The sequence below is a fragment of the Myodes glareolus genome, chromosome 19, assembly GCF_982192425.1.
Source record: "Myodes glareolus chromosome 19, mMyoGla1.1, whole genome shotgun sequence".
NCBI lineage: Eukaryota > Metazoa > Chordata > Mammalia > Rodentia > Cricetidae > Myodes > Myodes glareolus.
In genome coordinates this window covers 9,959,773-9,980,046 of record NC_142044.1, presented here as the reverse complement: position 1 = coordinate 9,980,046, position 20,274 = coordinate 9,959,773, and the positions used below count along the sequence as shown (strand labels likewise).

Genomic DNA, 20,274 nt, shown 5'->3' with positions numbered 1-20,274 from the left:
AAGAAGTACTCGACAAAACACCTGAAAAAAACCCAAGCAACCAAAAACAAGCAGAAAGACCTTCCAACGGTAGGAAGCAATGTGAGGAATGGGATGCAAAGTTCCAAGTGGAAGGATGGTCAACATTATCACCCTGCGTCAAAGGTCACATTAACAGACAAGAGTCCATTAGATCTAGCAATCCTGATGGCAGAGGAAAGCTAATGGGTACAGAGTATTAGTTTCCATTAATGTTCTTTCTTGACCTCAGTATATAGGGATGCAATTTAGAGATGCTGCTTTCAAAGTTCAGATGGTGTGCAGCCAGCTTGTAAATGTTGTCTTCCACTAGATGGTAAATTCTTTGAAGCACAAGAAAGGCACATACAGATAAGACCCAGTCCTAACCCTCTGAACTTGTAACAAATAAGACAAATAACCTACAGTACAAGATGGGGGCATAACAGTTATCAAATATGAAAATTCAAAAGAGGAAAATACCATAACTAGATAACCCAGAAAGCCTTCTCAGCTGTTAGTACAGAGAATCACACATAGAAATACTGAATTATTGTAAATAATTGCTGGCATTTTCTCTCAACATATCTACTCAATCAGTAATAAACACAGTCCCATTTATTCCAAAATTGAAAAAAATTTGAAACTCATTCATGAGATATTTATTAAAATAACACATTTAGGGAAAAAACCAATACAATGTATACATCATTACTGAAAACTGTATACCATCATACAAAAAAGGACTTTATTTTGGGAAATCAATTTCTAATTTATGGCAAGTTTTACTTTCAGAAATACACCCAAAGAACAACACATTCTAGTTCACCCTTAAAGACTGGCATGCTGAGCAAGGAATGTTCTTATTCTTTGTAGGAGTTCCTTCTTTACACTGTCAGGTACCAGGGCTGAAACATAAAAATCAAAGTCAGAGGACTCCAATGATCACATATCAATATGACTTGATGTTTTATTACAGATTACCAATACAGGAATTTCACAGAACATTCATGTTTGAATGAAAAAACAAAAGGATGGTATCAGGACTTTAACATCTAAGACCTAAACACATAGCACATCGATGAGAAGCAAAAGCCTGGGAAATTCTTTAAACTAGATATATACAAGTCCATTTGAAAATGCAAAGGCACACTGATAAACCTGACTTAAACAAGACGGACACCAAACATGTCACCTCTGAATTGTCTGACTATAAAGTCATCAGTAGAGCTGAAGAGAACTTTATGGGGGAGGGGGGGGTAAACCTTCTTGAGGTGGTGGCTAAATAAATCTAAACATGTGTACAAAATACACAAAACTTTTCTTTAAAACAGAGGCCGTAAATTTGAAGAAGTAGGGGAGAGGCAGGAAGACTGAGTGGGAAAAAAGGGAAAGGAAAAAATTTTGTCATTATAATCTCAAAAAAGTCAATTTTACTGGAAACCAAAATCTGAAAATAGAAAGATACGAACATATCCAAGATGGAAACATTGAAGGAGAAACAGGATAATTTCTTACTTAAATAAACAATGTCTAAACAATGTTAACAGATTAAGAAAAATTAGCTTAAAGTATAAATGGATAAAATGAACAAATGTTTTTCCTGAGCCATACTTGACAAAAAAAAAAAAAAATGTTTTTCAGTGGTAAATAAACTTTAGGAAAAGGACCATGGGTTTTATACTTCCTTCTTGACATGGAATGAGTATTCTGTGTAATTTTCAGATATTTATTTTATAGTCAAGGATTTTGACTGTGGTTATGTGTAAAGACATCCTATAACTCAGCTTTCACTTCTAAGTCTTAAATATGTATCACCCTGAATTACCAAATTCTTAATTAGACATTCAAGAAGACAGACTTTCATTAATTGTTAATGAGGAAAGAGAGTAGGACACTGACTCAGGACTGGAGTAAAACTCTGAATTATTAAATATTTAAGTGGAATCAGGCCACATCTAATAAAGTTTATAAATCCAAGAATCAGGTGACATTTTCCTGTATAAAAATCTCATGTCAAAAATGATGTGCCTTACTAACCATCAACCTAACACTGCAGAGAGGAAGCATGCCAATTTATATCAACTACTCCAACAGTCAGCTGGGCAACTGTACTTAAACTTTTCCCACAGGAAGAACAACTCCATGATTTTGGCAAGGATGTTTTCTTACAGAGGCCTGTATTTCCTCTGACACGATTGTGTTCTTACCTCTGCCTTTTGGAGTGATTTCAGCCACCAAGTCATCAACAGTAACGTGTTCTAGTCCTTTTTCTTTAATTACCTCTTATGCAAAAGCAAAAAACAAATCATATCATTTAAAATCATTATCTGTAAGAAAGATTTTCATAGAGGAAGGGTTAAAATCATGTTTTTAGAGTATAGATTGGTCTTTATATAAAAAGAGGACACTTCTTTTTTAATGAAAATTAATTGTCTCATAAATGTATCAATATCCAGATTACAGACAGTTGGTTCATCCTTCCACTAAATGACTTAAGCAAACAAATAGCAGGAACACTTAGGATAAATGAGAACTGTGCAGTGTCAAATGCAACTTGTGCAAAAATCTGGAAATTTGTAATTTAACAGATTTTACTATAATTATATTAAGTTTAAATGCATGAAGGAAATAAAATTTATTATTGGAGCCTGTGTTATAACTTTATAGGCAAGAATTAGAATGTTGAGCTACTTTGCTCTTTTCTCTTCTCCAGTCTGGACCAAAGTAAACAAGAGGGAACACAGGACATTTACTGGACCCTTTAGCATTTACGACTCTCAGTATCCACAATAACACCCATGTCAAAGGCGAGGCAACTAAAGCATAAAGCTCAGTCTTTTGTACATGGCCGAAAATGAGCTCCGGCCAAGGTTTGCACAACTCAGCTTCCCCCTTTATTTACTTGTCCAGATGTTTATTTTTTTAACAGTTAATAAAGACACAGTCTATTATTTTTTACTTGTAGGAAATGTAATAAGGACAACTCATTAAAAATATCTAGAATTTCACTCTATCAAAAGCTGTGCCAGAAAAGGGACTCATAGCTACCAAAACCAGCAGACTTTTATTGTGCGTTTTCTACAGTATGCTCAACCCCCGACAGCACTGTAACACACGACACAGCCCTCCCCCAACTCCTCCGCATCTACCAACCACCAAGTCCTATTTTATTAATGAAAAGCACATCAAGATTACTAGCATTACTAAAAAACACAGGCAACTATACTTTGGTCCCAGAGACTCTTTAGTACTTTGTGCTTCAATTTTGGAAAATTCTAAAAATTCAGGAATTAAGACTAAAAATGTCACCGACAAGAAAACTCTCACCATAAGACTCATATTCCTATCTGCTTAAAATGATGACTGAGGATTGACACTGTAAGATATGAACCATGCTTTACTGTAATGACTCCCAGACCAACCCACTTCCGACAACAGCCATGCGTGTCTAAGTGAAGCTGATTACCTTTACAGTGTGCCTTCAACTGATCCTTCCAGCCGCACTCGATTAATTTAGCTCGCAGCAACTCTTTGAGGCTGTTTTAAAAGGAAATGTTTTCAAATCAATCGTAGCAAGATACTTTAAATAGCAATGTCTGAAGCAATGTACCAGTACAAACTGTGCAACTAAAATCCCCTGCTTTCTGTCCCCAGGCTTACCTAGGGTAAAATCCCGAGTCACTGCTTAGTTTTCAGACGTCACACAAGCCAGTGCCCGGCATCGCTTATCGTCAGGTTTCAAATCCATTCACTGACTACAGTCTAGGCCTGCCCCGCGTCTGTCCCCATTCACTGACTACAGTCTAGGCCTGCCCCGCGTCTGTCCCCATTCACTGACTACAGTCTAGGCCTGCCCCACGTCTGTCCCCATTCACTGACTACAGTCTAGGCCTGCCCCACATCTGTCCCCATTCCCCATTCACTGACTACAGTCTAGGCCTGCCACATATCTCTCCCGATTCCCACACTTCAGCAACTGGCACGGCTATTGTACTATAATTAGCAGGATTTTCTTCTCTTAAACTAAACACTCTCTTTCCCTGCAGACCACCAGTCTTTCAATAGCCCCAGAGACTGACCATGTGACATATCAACCTTGATGCCTGAGTAGGGCTTTCGAAAGCCAAAACACAACTTCACTTTTCCCCCTTCTTCTCAAAATGTCAATGTCATTCTTCTGGACACTTGGGAGCATCCTTCAACTCACTATGCAAGCAATGTATGAGTAAATCCTGAAGTTTCAGTTTTAAAATATTTACCTAGAATTTAAATGTTTCTCTGACAAGAGTACCCTAGTTCTAGCCACCATCTTTTTTACCTGGACTAACACCTAACTTCCTACATCACCTCCCCGCCTGCTCCCTTGATTACAACATTCTCCTCAAAATCTCCCAGTGCCTTCCCAATTTATCAGGGTAAAAGTCAAAGATTCTACTACAGACCAAACGCTCTGCCTTCTCCTCAGTTACGCTTCTGAGTCTATCTCCTCTCCCTTCACCCACTTTATTCCACAGCTAGGATGTGATTAGGAGACAAGTTTATCTTAGGGCTGTGACTCTCTGAGCTCCCCCGATTCCTTCATACTCGTCTGATCTCTTCTTTAAAATTAGAGATATTTTACTTTTTCTGTCTAAAACATCAGCCTCCCTGCATATCCCCTGGCTTTATTCTTTCCCCAATACTCATCACTGTGTGACATATCACACAGTTATGATGTGTTTCCTCCAGTAACGCATAAACCCCATGAAAGTACACTTTACTACTGTATCCTGGGCACTAAGCAGATAACGGTGCATGGCAGCAGTGCATGAATAAGAAAGAGAACAGTAATTCTCCACACACATTGCTACCAATGCTGTCTGCACGCACCCAGCACAGCATCTGATATCTGTTCATATGGGTGTCTGCTTTACCCCTCATTTGGAAAAAGTACACGGCTATATCCTCCTTTCCAATGGCTGCTTCTTTTCACCTTCACCCCAATCACCTTTCTAACTAATTTTCCTACCGTCTATCTTAGCCCCTTCAAATCTACATTCACACTGCCAAAATAATATCCCTACAAGGACAATGTAACTTAGTCACTTCCTTTCCAAAAATTCCCATCATCTAAGGACAAAGACAGCAACATATGCTTGTGCAAACTCAGTTTTCTGCTCTGTAACAGAAACACAAGCAAACAGCTCTACTAAGTCACTCTCCCCATACAAATCTGGAGAAGATTCTTTCTTATTTATTTATTTATTAGATTCTTGTAATTTGAAATATGACCCGGGCATGGCTGATCATAACTTGCCTATTACCTCAGCAAGATGGTAACCAAGCGAGGCTCTTTGCAGGTAGGGTGTAAACTTTGAACTGCTAACCTCTGCCACCTGTGTGTAGGGCCTGCTGCAGAGGAAAGGAGGCCGAGGGAGGAAAAGACACAGTGTGCAACAGTTTCTAAGGGCCCGGGCGCAGTGATGTAAAGAGTATCTGCAGATCGTCAATGCTTTCATTACATGGACTTAAATACGGCACTGGTTAAACACTTGTACAACTCAGTATGTTCTCAAAGAACAGAATTCTTACACGAAATCCCACACTTCTGCACCCTGCTCCAGTCACAAGCTCTCTCTCTCTCCACATTCTATATCCTGCAGTTCCCGAACACTTAGCAGGTACCAAAGCTCTGAATGCGCCTCCTGCTCCACAAGCCCAGACCATCTTTTCCCTTTCTGACCTAGAGAACTGCTGATTCTTCTACCCTATGTGAAAATCTTTTTTTTCCCTCTGTAGCTTTTAGAGCCAGTCCTGGAACTAGTTCTAGTAGACCAGGCTGGCCTTGAACTCACAGAGGTTCACCTGCTCCAAGTGCTGAGATTAAAGGCGTGCACCACCACCATCCGGCTTTTATTATTCCAATTTACCCAACCACCTTCAGGTAAAATGGGAGAAGTCCCTCTGTTCCTGTATACACACATTCCTTTTGTAAATTTCTTTCTTTCTTTTTCTTTGTTTTTTGAGACGTGGTTTCTCTGTGTAACAGCCCTAACTGTCCGGGAACTAGCTCTTGTAGTCCAGGCTGGCCTTGAATTCAGAGATCCGCCTGTCTCTGCCTCCCAACTGCTGGGATTAAAGGCGTGTACTACCACTACCTGGCTTCCTTTTGTAAATTATTACTCTGCGCTGGGAGCCTTTTTATATTTCTTTAAACATTTGCTCCTTAAATAAGGTTTTAAGTATAACGTTATATAATGGGTATACAAAGGTATTTCTCTCATGGAACCTGGATTACAGTGAGAATCTAATGGAATGCATAGTGGATACAAGAGCTAGAATTTGAAGGTAAGTAACTGAATAGAAGAGGAAAAAAGCACTTCAGCAAAGGGTAACAGCCCAGTGCTGTGCAGAGCTAAGAGCATGAGGTAATACTCCCCGGCGGTGTCCGTGCTCTCTTCTCCGTTGTGTGAGACGTGCTTCAGCAGTGCCGTTTACTGCTTAGCTTTGTATGTGACTCTATTCCGACTATTATAGGTGTTAAGAACTGAAACTTTGGTAATCTTTCCTTTTCTGTAATTCTTCCCAGATAGGTTTTGTCCCTTGACACTAGAAATTCTTCCATTCACACGTAGCCATTAAGGACGGGAAAACCTGACTTGTGAACCCAGTTGACTACTCACCGTTCTCTTTCTCCAGTTTCTATTAACTTTTGGTTAATCGCTGCTCTCATCTGCGCATCTTTGTTCATCTTGCTAACCTGGACAGCAACACGCAGTGTGAGACACATCACATTTAGAGAACCGTTTCCTGCTAAGTCCTCTCTAGACAATCATCCTAACAAGACAGTCACCAGTCTAGCAAGGAGAGGATGAGAACTTCAAGGATATGACATGGCATCATTGTTCTTAGTTCATCTTCGCTACGTTACCCCTTCCCGTCTATGCTCGTTATTCACGAGATGAGGGAACAACTACTATTATAACATTATCAAGCACTTACTACCTCGTACTGAGCATCCTGAACTCCCACACTCGCTCTGTGAACACGACTTTATTTTACAGATGAGAACACTGAGGCACAGAAACAGAAAATGGTGATGGGCCACCAGGAGCCCCAAACACCTCACTTAACTGCAGATTAATAACTAACTACTGCTTATTTCTGCATCTTAACCGCATTCAAATTTGGGGACAGGCATACAGTATGCACGCCAATAAGAGATACTATCGTGAAGAATGAAATAGGACTCTGTGTGCTTTAGTATTCACTAAAATTTACTGAGAATTACAACTGCCACCCTAACTGTGGGTACCTGTGCCCACAAACACACTTATTTCTGGACGGCATGATCAGAGAAAACAAATCTCAAACTAGTCCTTAATTGAGAAAATTCTCCATTTTCATTAAAAAAAAAAAGCAAGGTTAAGTTTTGAGGGCATTTTTGCCCTTTTCAAGGTTTAAATAAAATCAAAACTAAGTTAATGTTTTCCTACTTAATGTCACTAACTTGGGACTACTGGCCCACCTCGTCTATATGAAAACTCGGACTGACAGAATTTTCAGAGTCGGATTGGACAAGGAGCAGGAGAGCAGAGGGTTAATAACTAGGGAATGTTCTACTCCTGTGGCTGGCGCTTAACCTTTTCAAAATACCTGCAAAGTTCACTCAGACCCACACCGAGCACAGCGAAACTTCACCTCGTCTTGGCCCCTAAAGAAATCACGGCTGGTGACCTTGGCCAAGTCACTTACTTTCCAAGGGCCTCAGTTTTCTCACTGGTAAAACAAGGGCGCTAGGGAACCCCTCCCCGCTCTGACATTCTTGGGGAAAAGGCACCCCGGCCGAGACAGCTGGAGAGGCGGGAGGGGAGGAGCCAGAAAACAAAGCGAGGTCTGGCTCCGGGCCAACTCCAGCAGCACGCCCTGTCGGAGAGCCCTACAGGCCCGCGAGCGCGGGTCGGGGAAGCTAACGAGAAGACAGCACATCGAAAGGAGCCTGGGCTGGGCCCGGGTCCCGGCCCTGAGGACCACGGGCATAGCTCACCACCATCACCGCGGGCGAGGGCCGTCCCTTCCCAGCGACGAAATGACCCTTGCGCTGACGACCGTTACCTACCACACTCTTCGGCTGCCCGGACTTAGACCCTCAGTAGCTCGGGCACCTAAGCACACAGAAAGCTAGACCACGCATTTCCGGGGCGGGATCTGGCCACCCTGCCTATAATGTGAGAATTCAACTAGCGCGGGCCGCCTTCTGGTCGCTTAGCCTTCTGGGTAGGGAAGTCTAGAGCCAGCTTAGCGGGCGGGCGTTAGTCCTGGGTGAACTACACTTCCCAGGATGCAACATGAGCCAACTTTCTCATGGATACTACATTTCCCAGAAGAGACTGGGCGCCGCAGAGTCCTCTGGGATGGGAACCACGCCGCTTCCAACCCTCAGTTCCAGGAGCGAAGCGCGGACCTTTCAACAAGAGCTTTATTGATTCTCTCGCTGGGCTCCCGGAACGCCATGGAGGCAGCCAATTGCTCCCTGCGGGTGAAGCGACCCTTACTGGATCCCCGCTTCGAGGGCTACAAGCTGTCTCTCGAGCCGCTGCCCTGCTACCAACTGGAGCTTGATGCAGGTGGGATCGGCGGCGCCCTTTCGCACGCGGTTCCTTTTCGTTTAGGCTGCCATCGGCGCGACCCTCTGTCACTCTGGCTGGCCAGGCGTGGTGGCCTTTCCCTGAATGCGCCCTGCGGGGCTGCACCTAGAGCGGCCGTCCCCGGAGAGCGGTACCCACGCGGGGACCCGGGGGACCCCCTTGCTCCGCGTCCGAGCCTCGGGACCGTGGGCCCTGACTGGCACCCGCAGCCGAGCCCGGAGGTTCCCCGCATCCCCGGCCCCCGCTGCGCTGGAGGTTGCCTTTCCTTCCCCAAGCACCTTTTTGTAAACGTGTTCACCAGGAAGCCACGCCTCCTTGGAAAATCCCCAGCTCCCTTTTTCTTCTGACGCAGAATCATTTCTTTGGAGAATTTTTTTTCCCACACTTAGTTAGCCGTTTCAAGTACCCAGGTCCCGATACACACATAACGACCCTACAAGTTATTAAGGGAAAGAAATTTAGTGCGCTTAGTACTGCATACTGCTGCTACTTACTTCATTTGTAACTGGCCAGAGGCTATTCTCAAATTTCTCTCTCTCTCTTTTGTGTTTTCGAGACGGTGTTTCCTAGTAACTATAGAGTCAGTCCTACAACTTGTTCTGTAGACCAGGCTGGTCTCGAACTCACAGCGATCCGCCTGCCTCTGCCTCCCGAGTGCGAGGATTAATGGCGTGCGTCACCACCGCCCAGCTCAAACGTCTTTCTACAACGTTGGTTAAGAACTGCAATTTTGACGGGCGGTGGTGGTGCACGCCTTTCATCCCAGCACTCGGGAGGCAGAGGCAGGCCTGGTCTACAAGAGCTAGTTCCAGGACAGGCTCCAAAGCCACAAGAAATCCTTTCTCGAAAAACAAAACAAAAACAAACAAACAAAAAGAACTGCAATTTTATTAACGAAAATGCTCAGGGATTTTTTTTTGTGTTTTTAAGTGGAAGTTCTGATTCTGATACATGTTTCCCGAGGGTTACACTTGGAGAAATACTGATCCAGAAGTATTAGTAGACGTTTAAAAATCGAGCAAATGTTGATATTTGTTCCTTCATTTGTTTAGAGAGTGACTCTGTAGCCTTGGCTGCTTGGCACTTACTTTGTAGACTGGGCTGGCCCCGAACTCACAGATACCCAGCTTCCTCTGCTTCCCGAGTGCTGGGATTTAAAGGCATACTCTCCCATGCCCCCATGCAGGCCAACAAATGCCTGTTTTTTAATTAGTTTATTCAATTTAGAAGTAATCGTTGTGGGTCTGTTTTCTGTTATACTGTGATGGTCATGATTGGTAGGAAACAGTTCATAAGTAGCTGACAAATCATAATCTGTTTAAGAAGCATCTGATACAATCTGGGAAAGCAGGGCTAGGAAGTGAGCATGCAATGGTATATCTGGGAAAGCATCCTGGAGAACTGAGTTGAGTGTAGCTGTTGGGCAACAGCAAAGAGGAACTTCCTTTCTTTTCCTCTTCCTCTTGGGCGTTTGGTGTTTTTGTCTCCATGCTAGTAACAGATACTGCTATGTTCAGTCAGCTAATTCATTGGAAACAAAACCTAAAGGCACAAAGCCTTTTGGCTCAGAAAAGAATAGGTATGGTTGCTCTCAAATGGACAGGGTTCATTCATGCATCTTTGCTCAGGGATGCGTTGGCAGCGGCAGTTCTGGTCATCTTGGTGCAAGGAGACTCTGCTGGCTAGTCCCTTGTTTCAGAAATTGTCATGTAATCTTAACTTGAGCCCCCATGTGGTTGGTCATCCTTTCTGCAGGCCAGCCGAGGCCTTTTGCAGGAGGTAGGTCACAGCATACAAGTGCTGGTTTCAGTGTGCTTTTGACAAGTTTCTACTTGTCCTATTGGCCAAAGCAAATTAAATGATCAAATCAAGAGTCACTGTTGGAAGGCCCTAGCAGAGGGTCTAGATCCAGAGTGATAAGTTTACTTTATTTGTTTCTTTATTGAACATCTAGATTGATTCTGCTTCCTAGCTATTGTGAACAGAGCAGAGCACACATGGATGTGCAAGGATCTAGTTTCTATTGCTCTACTTCACACTTCAAACGCCGTATTAAACAAGATGGAAAAAGTGGGTACTCTTGTCTCATATTAGTTCTAGAAGAAATACTCTCAATTTTTATTCCCATTTAACGTATAAGGTTGGTCATGGGCTTGTTACTTATTTTGAGGTGTAGTCCTAATTTCTCTAGGACTTTTGTCATGAAGATATTATGAACTTAGTCTAGTGCCTTTTCTGAGTTGATTAAGAAGACGACGTTGTATTACATTTGTTGGTTATGTGGATGTAGAACATTTTTGCAATCTTACAGTCTTCTTAGTTTTTTTTCTCTAGGCTATGCTTCAGTTACTTGGAAACATTAAGACCAGTGGGCCTTGTTTTTATCGCTACACTGGTAGGGAATAGTGGTCAGGGTAGGACAAACTGTCCTTAGTGCTGAAACAAGACCTTCTTAGTGTTCCTCCCAGTATTCCTTGATTAGCACCTTTCCCATTCTCCCTGCTGGTGTTAGTCATTTCCAGCCTTGTGTGAGGTCCAGCACTGTTCCTCTAATCCCTGCTGTGTCTCTTACTGTGGCTGTTACTTTCATCGACTCATGCAGCTTCTGCCGTGCTGAGTGCTTGCGGGAGACCTTGTGTCCGTCTCCAGGATTGTGTCTTGTGCTCTTCCTTTAGTTGCTGCTCTGCCCAAGGAACCATGGCCCCTTAGGCTTTCTTAGAATCTCAGGGCAGTGTCTTCTATCTTAGGCAGCTTGTCCTATGCTCTGGAAACTTTTCAGGACTGTAAGATGGGGCATGGTAGGCTGCCCTTCTGTGTGTCTGGTATCTCAAGGATTGCGATCCTTAGCTGGAAACTGTTGTTTCATGTAGTTTTGTCGGATTTATCTTACTGGTTGTTTTGATGAAAAAGAAACTAGGTTCTGTTATCATGCCTTGGTTGGAAATAAATATTGTTCAAGATGTATTTTAAGTGAAACCAATGATTTCTGTGGAGCATTTGAATGGGAAACAGTTGGGAATGGCTGCTAAGGGTGTGTGCAATTGAAGAGGACCAGCTCTGTAAAGAAGTTTGAGAAGTGCAGGGGGACTGTGTTAGTTGCTCGTTTTTGTCACAACGTAAAGGAAAAGTTACGGTGCTCACGGTCTCAAAGTCAACTTTGCAAACAGTGTTCCTTGTGCTCCCTATTGTAAACTAGTACACTCATAAACATAGGAGATTGTTTCATACTTCATTGGCCAAGAGTTAAATGCAGGGGATTTCATGGGTTCAGCAGAATAGTATATTCCCAGAGGTCAGGAGCAGTAGCGAGTCGCATTGTTAACACCTTTACTGCAGGAGTGAAGTCGACTTTCTCCAGTGTGTGCCCAAGGCCAGAAGCAGTCAGCGCCTGGCCTGTAGCAGATAGTCAGTGTATAACCACAGTGGCTTTTGAGGGTCTGTTGGGACAGGAGTTGTAAAGGTTTAGGGGAGATCTCCTTCTTGAATCCTGAGTTCTTTCCAAAATAATGACTTTTTTAGTAATGCTTAATTATAATGCATAGTAACATTAAATACTAAAACACTGACTTTCAGCTTCTCTGTAAAACTGGTCTTCACCAGTTTCAAAGATCCAAGAAAGATTAGGTCTAGCCTGGGCCCTCCGCTAGTCCATGGGATGGGCAGGCTTTCTGGAAGAGTTCTTCTGGTGCCTAAGTTCTGCCATGGACTGAACTCTGCTTCCTCCTTTGTGGTGCTCTGCACCCCCTCCTTGTATTTAAGATGATTGGCATGAGAACTGCAGTGACAATCTTCATTGCTCGTTTAGAGCCAGAGAGGCGGCCTTTTTCTGTGACCTAACAAACAGATTTATAAAATAGTCATCAAGTTAGAAACCCACTGCTGGCTTTTGTATTCTAAAGCTATGTGAATATCTTATAAAAATCTGTCAATCAAATCCAGATCTATGTTTGTGGGTGGTGTTACAATGAGGCAAAAAGTTAAAAACTTTTGGTTTGTTTAAGGTTACTCAGGACTCTTTATCCAAATATGGCAGAACATACTTAGCTTATTATTGTCTAATATCGTTACTGCTTTGGGCTATTATGTTCATACACGCTTCCTGCATTATTAAGTTTCATCCACATGGTGGTGCTAGAAAACCAACTCACTCTTATTTAATAGCGTATATATTTCTAACTGTTCCTTATAAAAATAATACTTCCTTATACTAAAGGGGACATTTCCACAACCCCTCATCAATGTTCTGTAAGCTTAAGAGTTTGCCTGTGAGGTTGAAGTGTTTCCAGGCTTCAGTCATCCTCCTGGATGTGAGTTGGATGTGACTTGGATGACCTTAGTAGCTTGCTAGTGATTTTGCCCCTTCTCTGTCTGCTGCATTAAGTACTGTCTCAGGAACCCAAATCTGAACTTCCCCCTCCTGTTTAGAAACCAGTGGATCCTTACAGTGAGTTTATAAAGGAAGAAATGAAGATGAAGTCACATTGGATTATAGAAATCTAATTGTTGTCCTCATTCTCCAGCTGCATCTTCTCCCTCTGTTCCTGAGAGCCTGGTCTCATGGCGGAGGAACGTTTATTGTTCCAACTCCAGTAGTGTGCCAGTGGCTACTCATAAACACCATGTAAGTGTTTGGTAGTAGGGTCTCTTAAAGAGCCACCACATTCTTGTGGCTAGCACTGAGCCAGGAAGTCATCTCTTAAAGGAGCTGTGCCTCTGCTTACTGCCAGCAAACAGAGCCCACTAAAGAAAAGGCTCTGTTCTTGTGTGTCTAGCATACTTTTTTAAACTTTGTCAGGTTTTATGTGGAAATTTTGGCTGCATGTGGAATGCCATATGTAAGCGGAAGTTTCCTATCCTGACCACCCAGTCCCAAATAACTGACTCAGAGCTGAATATGAATTATAAATGCTCGGCCAATAGCTCAGGATTGTTACCAGCTAGCTCTTACTTAAATTAATCCATATTTCTATTTATGCTTTGCTGTGTGGCTAAGGCTTGTTACCTCATTTTCTACACGTTCCACCTGCTTGGTAGCTGGCTGGCATCTCCTGACTCTGCCCTCTCCCAGCATTCTCCTACTCTGGCTCTCCTGTCTAACCTTATTCTGTTCAACTGCTGGCCAGTCAGCTTGTTTATTAAACCAGTCATAGTGAAAAATCTTCACAGTATATAAAGGTATTATTCTACAGCAGTCAATTCTTTTTTAATATCCTTGTGGTATTTGTATTCCTATATAATGGTTTAATTATATAAAATTTGTTATACAACATTTGATTATTTGATTAGTGCTCTTTTGTTTTGTTTGGGGTGGGGTTATTATTATTATTATTATTATTATTTGAAACACTGTCTCTCACTGCATAGCCCTAGCTAGCTTGGAACTTGCTGGCCTCTAAATCACAGGGATCCATGTGCCTCTGCCTCCCGAGTGCTGGTATTAAAGGTGTGCACCTGGCCCATTATTTTTTTACTTACCAGATCCTAAGTTCTTAGAAGGTAGAGTATGTTCTCTTTGTGTATCACTGATGTCATTGGTGCTTATTAAATGACTTGCTAATAAATAAATTAATAAATATGTAAGCTAGGACTCAGTGCAGGCATTGAAGATAGGAAAAGTGGGGCTGGAGAGATGGCTCCGCAAGTAAGAACTTGTTTTGTTTTTGCAGAGGGTTTAGTGTCTAGGACCTAAATGGTGACTCATAAGCATCTGTAACCCCAGTCCAAAGAATTGGATGCCTTTGCTGCCCCCCACAGGCACCAGGCATGCAAGTGGTGCATATACATTCTTGCAGACAAACACACATACAAAATCAAATGGAAAAGAAAAGAGAAAGTGGTATGATGTCATGGATGGTTTTTATTGTCACCTAGACACAATTAAGAGTTATGCGGAAGAGGGAGTCTCAATTGAGGTATTGCCTAGATCAGATTGGCCTTTGGCCCTGTGTGTGAGGAATTGTCTTCATTGTTGATTGATGTAGGAAGGTCCAGCCCACTGTAGACAGTGCCACCTCTGGGCAGATGGTATACAGGGTAAGTATAAGAAAGCTGGCTGAGCACAAGTCAGAGGAAGCCAGGCAGTAAGCAACAACAGCTCTTCCTGGTCTCTACGTCATCCTGCTCGAGTTCCTGCCCTGACTTCCCTCTGTGACGAACTGTGACATGACGTCAAAGCTGGAATTAACCGCTTCCTCTCTGTGGTTGCTTTTAGTTATGGTGTTTACCACAGCAACAAAAAGCAAACCAAAACAGTGGGTAAAGAAGAAACTAGTTGGAATTAGAATAGAGTTAAAGTGAATTTTATATGAAGGGAACATTTAGGTTTAGTACAGTTTACTTAGTATTTCTTGTTACAGCAGAAATTAGTTGTAGGGCATGAGTAGTCTTGAGCTGCAAGAGTTCTTACCTGCACAGAACCACAGGGGTGTGGGGGAGAAACTGTATTTGGCCAATTCAAAGTTAGGAAAACAGCTAATGTTTTAGTTCAGAGAGCCCTGTTCTATACATAGAAAACCTGTGTATGTAGTAACTGTGATATTGTTTTATTCTTTTTATTCTATACAAATAGACTATGAAGATAGTCAAGATAGACTATGATGAAGTCACTATTTGTGTTTACACATAGTTTTCTAACTGTATAATCACATAGTACAGTTTGTCTTTATCTCTGTTTGTGTGATAAAGATGAATAATGCACTGGAGTAAGAACTGATAAGCCGTTCTTGTTTGCTCATAGATTAGAAGTCCTTTGTTTTTAGAATTTCTGTTCTTGTAATTCAAAATTGTAGAGGTCCATTAAGGAAGAAGATTGTACCTTGAAAGTCCTGCATGTTCTAGCCTCCGTAGATGGCACTGCCTAATTTCTATGCCCTGTGGGCATTCTCCACAAAGGAATGCTTTGATGTGTATGTTTTGATGATTGTGTTCATAGATATTTGTAAACATATGTGTGTATTTATTTCTATTGTCTTTCAGCTGTGGCAGAAGTGAAACTTCGGGATGACCAGTATACACTGGAGCACATGCACGCTTTTGGAATGTATAATTATCTGCACTGTGATGCCTGGTATCAAGACAGTGTCTACTACATTGATAACCTTGGGAGAATCATGAACTTAACAGTGATGCTGGTAAGACAATCCCGCAGAGTGTAAAGACAGAACTCACCCTGCTGTGTTTACTCCTCTGGGCCGTGGAACCTGCCATCAAGCTGTGGCGCTCCTTCCCGCTTACGTCAACTGGAGCTTTTACTCCTGTTCTCAGTTTTATAATCCCTCCACCCCGCCAATTCCAGCTGTGTGTTGTACGTCCTCAGAATGATAAGGGATTTCCTCTTAGTTAGTGTTTACATCATGTAATTTAAATATGTTAACATTTATGTTTGGTTGTTTGAGTCGCTTCTTTTAGCATTATGAAGTAGTCCTTTTTTCTCTAGGTCTTGGGAATAATTTTCTTTACCTTGAAATCTTGTTGGTTTGATATTAATAGAGTCACACCTGACTTGAAAACTAATATTCTGGCTAGGGAGAAATCTCAGTCAGTAAAGGATCTGATTTTCATATCTAGAGCCTGTGTCAAAAGTACTGGTGTGATGACACTCAGAGGTACACACACACAGTGTTCTTTTTTTTTTCTTTTTGTATTTATCAGTGTTCTTACTTTCAAAGGGTTAAAGTTAAAAGTACATCTCTTATAAGTAGCTTGTAGTTAATTTTGATAAGGGTTTGTCAGCCTTACTATTTTTTCTCAAAAACCCAACTGTATGCTTTACTAACTCTTTGTATTTGTTTTTGGTTATGTTTTTGGTTTTCTGGTTGTTTCTGTTTTACTGATTTCAGCCCTGAGTTTGATTATTTCCTGCTGTCTACTTTTGGGTGTGATTTATTTTTGTTGTTATAGAATTCTCAAGTGTATTGTTAAGTTACTACTATGAGGTTTCTCTGATTTTTTTTTTAATGTAGGCACTTACTGCTATGAATTTGTTTGCCTCTTAGAACCACCTTCATTGTGTTTTGTAAGTTTCAATATGTTATGTATTCATTTATCCAAGTTAACAAAATTAGAAATGAGGAGTATAGCAACAGATATTGGAGAACCCTAAGGACACACTTTAAAAACCTGTATCCCACCAAGTTGGAAAACCTAAAAGAAATGGCTAATTCTCTTAATACATACCACTCGCCAAAGTTAAATCAAGACCAGACAAGCAATTTAAACAGACCTATAACCCCTAGTGAAATAGAAGCAGTTATTAAAAGCTCCCAACCAAAGAAAGCCTCAGACTAGATGGTTTTAGCACAGACTTTCTAAGAAGACTCCATATCAGTACTCCTCAAATCATCCCACAACATGGAAACAGAAGGAGCATTGCCCAATTCTTTTAAGGGGCCAGTTACCCTGATACTCAAGCCACATAAAGACCCAAAGAAGAAAAATAATTACAAACCAGTTTTCCTTGTAAACACAGATACAAAAATACTCAATAAAGTACTTGCAAACTGAATCCGAGAACATCAAAAAGATCGTTTGCCGTAACCTAGTAGGCTTCATTGCAGAAGTACAGGGATGGTTAAACATACAGAAATTGATAAATGTAATCCACCGGATAAAGAAACTGAAAGATAAAAAACACATAGTCATCATTAGATGAAGAAAAGACCTTTGACAAAATCTAACACCCCTTCATGATAAAAGTTCTGGAGAGATTGTGGATACCAGGGATATGCCTTAACATGATAAAGGCGGTTTACAGCAAGCTCGTAGCCAACATAAACTTGAATGGAGAGAAACTAAGAAGCAATTCCACTAAAATCAAGGACAAGGTAAGGTTGTCTACACACCATACCAATTCGATATAATACTTGAAGTCAGCTAGAACATTAATGCAACTGAAGGGGATCAAGGAGATAGAAAAAAGAAGAGGCAAAATACCTTTATTTGCAGATGATGCTAAAGTATACATAAATGACCCTAAAAATTACACCAGGAAACCCCTCCAGGTGATAAACACTTTCAGCAAGGTGGCTGGATACATAATTAACTCACAAAAATCAGTAACCTTCCTAAGTACAAATAACAAGCAGTCTGAGAAAGAAATAAAAGAAACAGCACCTTTCACAGTAGCCTCAAATAATATAAACTATCTTGGGATAACTTTAATGAAGCAAATCAAAGACTTGTATGATAAAAATTGCAAGTCTTTGAAGAAAGAGATAGGAGATAATATCAGAAGATGGAAAGATCTCCCGTGATCATGGATCAATAGGATTAATAAAATAAAAATGGCCATCCTACCAAAGCTATCTAAAGATTTGGTACAGTACAGTCCACATCAGAATTCCAGCACTATTCTTCACAGATCTTGGAAGGACAATTTTCAGCTTCATATGGAAACACACACACACACACACACACACACACACCAACCCCAGGGGAGCTGAAAAAAATTCTGAATAACAAAAGAAATGCAGGAGGTATTGCCACCCCTGATTTCAAGTTTTACTGCAGAGCTATAGTAATAAACACAGCGTGGTACTGGCACAAAAAGAGACATTATCAATGGAATTGACTTGAAGACCTAGATTCACACACATATGGACACCTGAATTTTGATACAGAAGTCAAGATACTGGAATAAGGGCAGCATCTTCAACAAATGGTGCTAGTCAAGCTGGGTGGCTGCATGTAGCAGGATTCAAATGGATCCGTCTGGATTTATTACTCTGCACAAACTCAAGTCCAAATGGATCAAAGACTTCAGCATGAAAACAAATACATTGAATTTCATAGAATTAAAAGTGGAGAAATAGCCTTGGACTCAATGGGACAGGAAAAGACTTTCTGAACAAAACTCCATCAGCACAGGCACTAGATCAAAAATTAATATATGGGCCCTCATGAATCTGAACAGCCTCTGTTCTGTAAAGAACACTGTCCTTTGGAATAAAGCAGCAGCATATAGAATGGGAAAAGATGTTTACCAGCTACACATCTGATAGAGGACTGGGTAGTTTTATGTCAAGTTGACACAAGATAAAGTCAGCAGAGAGGAGGGAACCTCAATTAAGAAAATGCCTCTATAGGATCGAGCTGTAGGCAAGCATGTAGAGCATTTTCTTAATTAGTGATTGATGGGGGATGGTTTCACCCATTCTGGGAAGTGCCATCCCTGGGCTGGTGGACCTGGGTTCTATAAGAAATCGGACTGAGCAAACCAGTAAGCAACACTCATTTTTGACCTCTTCATCAGCTCCTGCCTCCAGGTTCCTCCCCTGCTTGAATTCCTGTCCTGACTTCCATTGATGATGAACTGTGGTGTGGAAGCCTAAGCCAGATAAACCCTTTCCTCCTCAGTTAAGGTGTCTCATCGCAGCTGTAGTGACCTGGCTAGGGCAAGGGCTAATAATCAATATATACAAAGATCTGAAGAAAACACATAACCCAGCTGAAAATGGGATACAGATCTAAATAGAATTGTTAAAAGTAGAAATTCAAATGGCTGAGAAACACTTAAAGAAATGTTCAATATCCTTCACCAGGAAAATACAAATGAAAGCTACTTTGAGATTTTGTCTTACACCCATCAGAATGACCAATACCATGTTCATTGCTGCTCTATTCATAATAGCCACAAGTTTAAAATAATCTAGATGTCTGTCAACAGAATGGATAAAGAAAATGTGATACATTTACAAATGGAATATTATTCAGCTGTTTAAAAATGAAATAAGTAGTTTTGCGGGTAAATGAATGGAATTAGAAAAAAATCATCTTGAGTGAGGTGTCCCACACTGAAAAAGACAAATATGGTCTGTATTTTCTTTTGTCTGGTAGTAGCTGTGAAATCATTATACCCAAGCTACAATGCATAGAACCACAGAGGTTAGGTATAGAGTAATAGATTAGGAGGAACAGATAGATGTTGTTAGGCACGGGACATAGAGCATATTAATAATTTAGTTTTAAATTAACTTAAAAAGTAATAGATTGCCATATATTTGTATTGTTTTGGCTGATTCTCCTTCCTTCCTTACTCCCACTTCCTCTCTGTCCCCCTTTGCCTGATGTAACCTTTCACCTTTGTATTGTCTTTCCCATTCTTCACTCTGTTAAAGCCTCTTTTTTTTTCCCTACTCACGTGGGCTTTTTTCTAGTTTCCTGCCTTTACCCATATTTACTCCCATCTGGAAACACATGTTTAACACTTGGAGTCTGGATCTGTTTATCTGTGCCTACATCTTGTTATACAGTATTTTCTAGTTTATCCATAATTTCCTAGGTATCATTGTATATATGTTCCACATTTTCATTATCCATTCATCTAGCTTGAGTCCATTTCCTTGTTAATGTGACTAGAACAGTGTTAGCAATGGATATGCAAGTATCTCTGGGTTTTGCATATACATCCAGAAATGGTTTAGCTGGCTCATGTTAGTTTTATGGCTTGTGTTTTGAGAAGCCCCCCGCACCCTGCACTGGTTTCCATAGTAGCCACACTACCTCCAACAGTGGGTACGGATCCTCCCTCCTTTATTTCCTCCAGGATGACTCCAGGGGCAGCTCTGTGTGTTTTCATCTGCTCCATGTGGTTGGTTGGTTGGTTGGTTATTTATTTATTTATTTATTTATTCGTAGAAATTCCTGTCCA

The 20,274-nt window shown here is 41.3% G+C and overlaps 2 protein-coding genes across 5 annotated transcripts in view; one reads left to right on the top strand and one right to left on the bottom strand.

Annotated features, from left to right (window-relative positions):
- Window positions 1-626: 626 nt before the first annotated feature.
- Eny2 (ENY2 transcription and export complex 2 subunit) lies at window positions 627-8,236 on the bottom strand. 3 transcript variants are annotated; one of them, XM_048457453.3, is made up of 5 exons: window positions 8,099-8,236; window positions 6,663-6,739; window positions 3,467-3,537; window positions 2,208-2,282; window positions 627-905 (listed from the first exon to the last, which is right to left on the bottom strand). In XM_048457453.3, exons 2-5 carry the CDS (start codon window positions 6,728-6,730, stop codon window positions 829-831), a joined length of 291 nt encoding a protein of 96 aa, XP_048313410.1. In that variant the 5' UTR covers window positions 6,731-6,739; window positions 8,099-8,236; the 3' UTR covers window positions 627-828. The 3 variants fall into 3 exon arrangements, with proteins under 3 accessions (XP_048313410.1, XP_048313409.1, XP_048313411.1); XM_048457452.2 differs by having other exon boundaries at window positions 8,027-8,183; XM_048457454.3 differs by lacking the exon at window positions 8,099-8,236 and adding an exon at window positions 7,636-7,692.
- A 147-nt stretch (window positions 8,237-8,383) lies between these two features.
- The window catches only part of Nudcd1 (NudC domain containing 1), a 48,080-nt gene continuing 36,189 nt past the window's right edge, over window positions 8,384-20,274 (top strand). For both annotated transcript variants that reach the window (XM_048457451.3, XM_048457450.3), the window contains exons 1-2: window positions 8,384-8,606; window positions 15,603-15,757. In XM_048457451.3, the coding sequence (XP_048313408.3) occupies window positions 8,492-8,606; window positions 15,603-15,757 (270 nt within the window). In that variant the 5' untranslated portion in view covers window positions 8,384-8,491. The remainder of the gene's footprint in view (window positions 8,607-15,602; window positions 15,758-20,274) is intronic.

Bases quoted from the DNA above. Each gene is read 5' to 3' on its own strand.
- Eny2 (XM_048457452.2), bottom strand. The intron at 2,283-3,466 runs GTAATCAGCTTC...CTTTTGCATAAG, and splicing joins GTTGAAGGCACACTGTAAAG to AGGTAATTAAAGAAAAAGGA. The intron at 906-2,207 runs GTAAGAACACAA...TTTATGTTTCAG, and splicing joins AATCACTCCAAAAGGCAGAG to CCCTGGTACCTGACAGTGTA.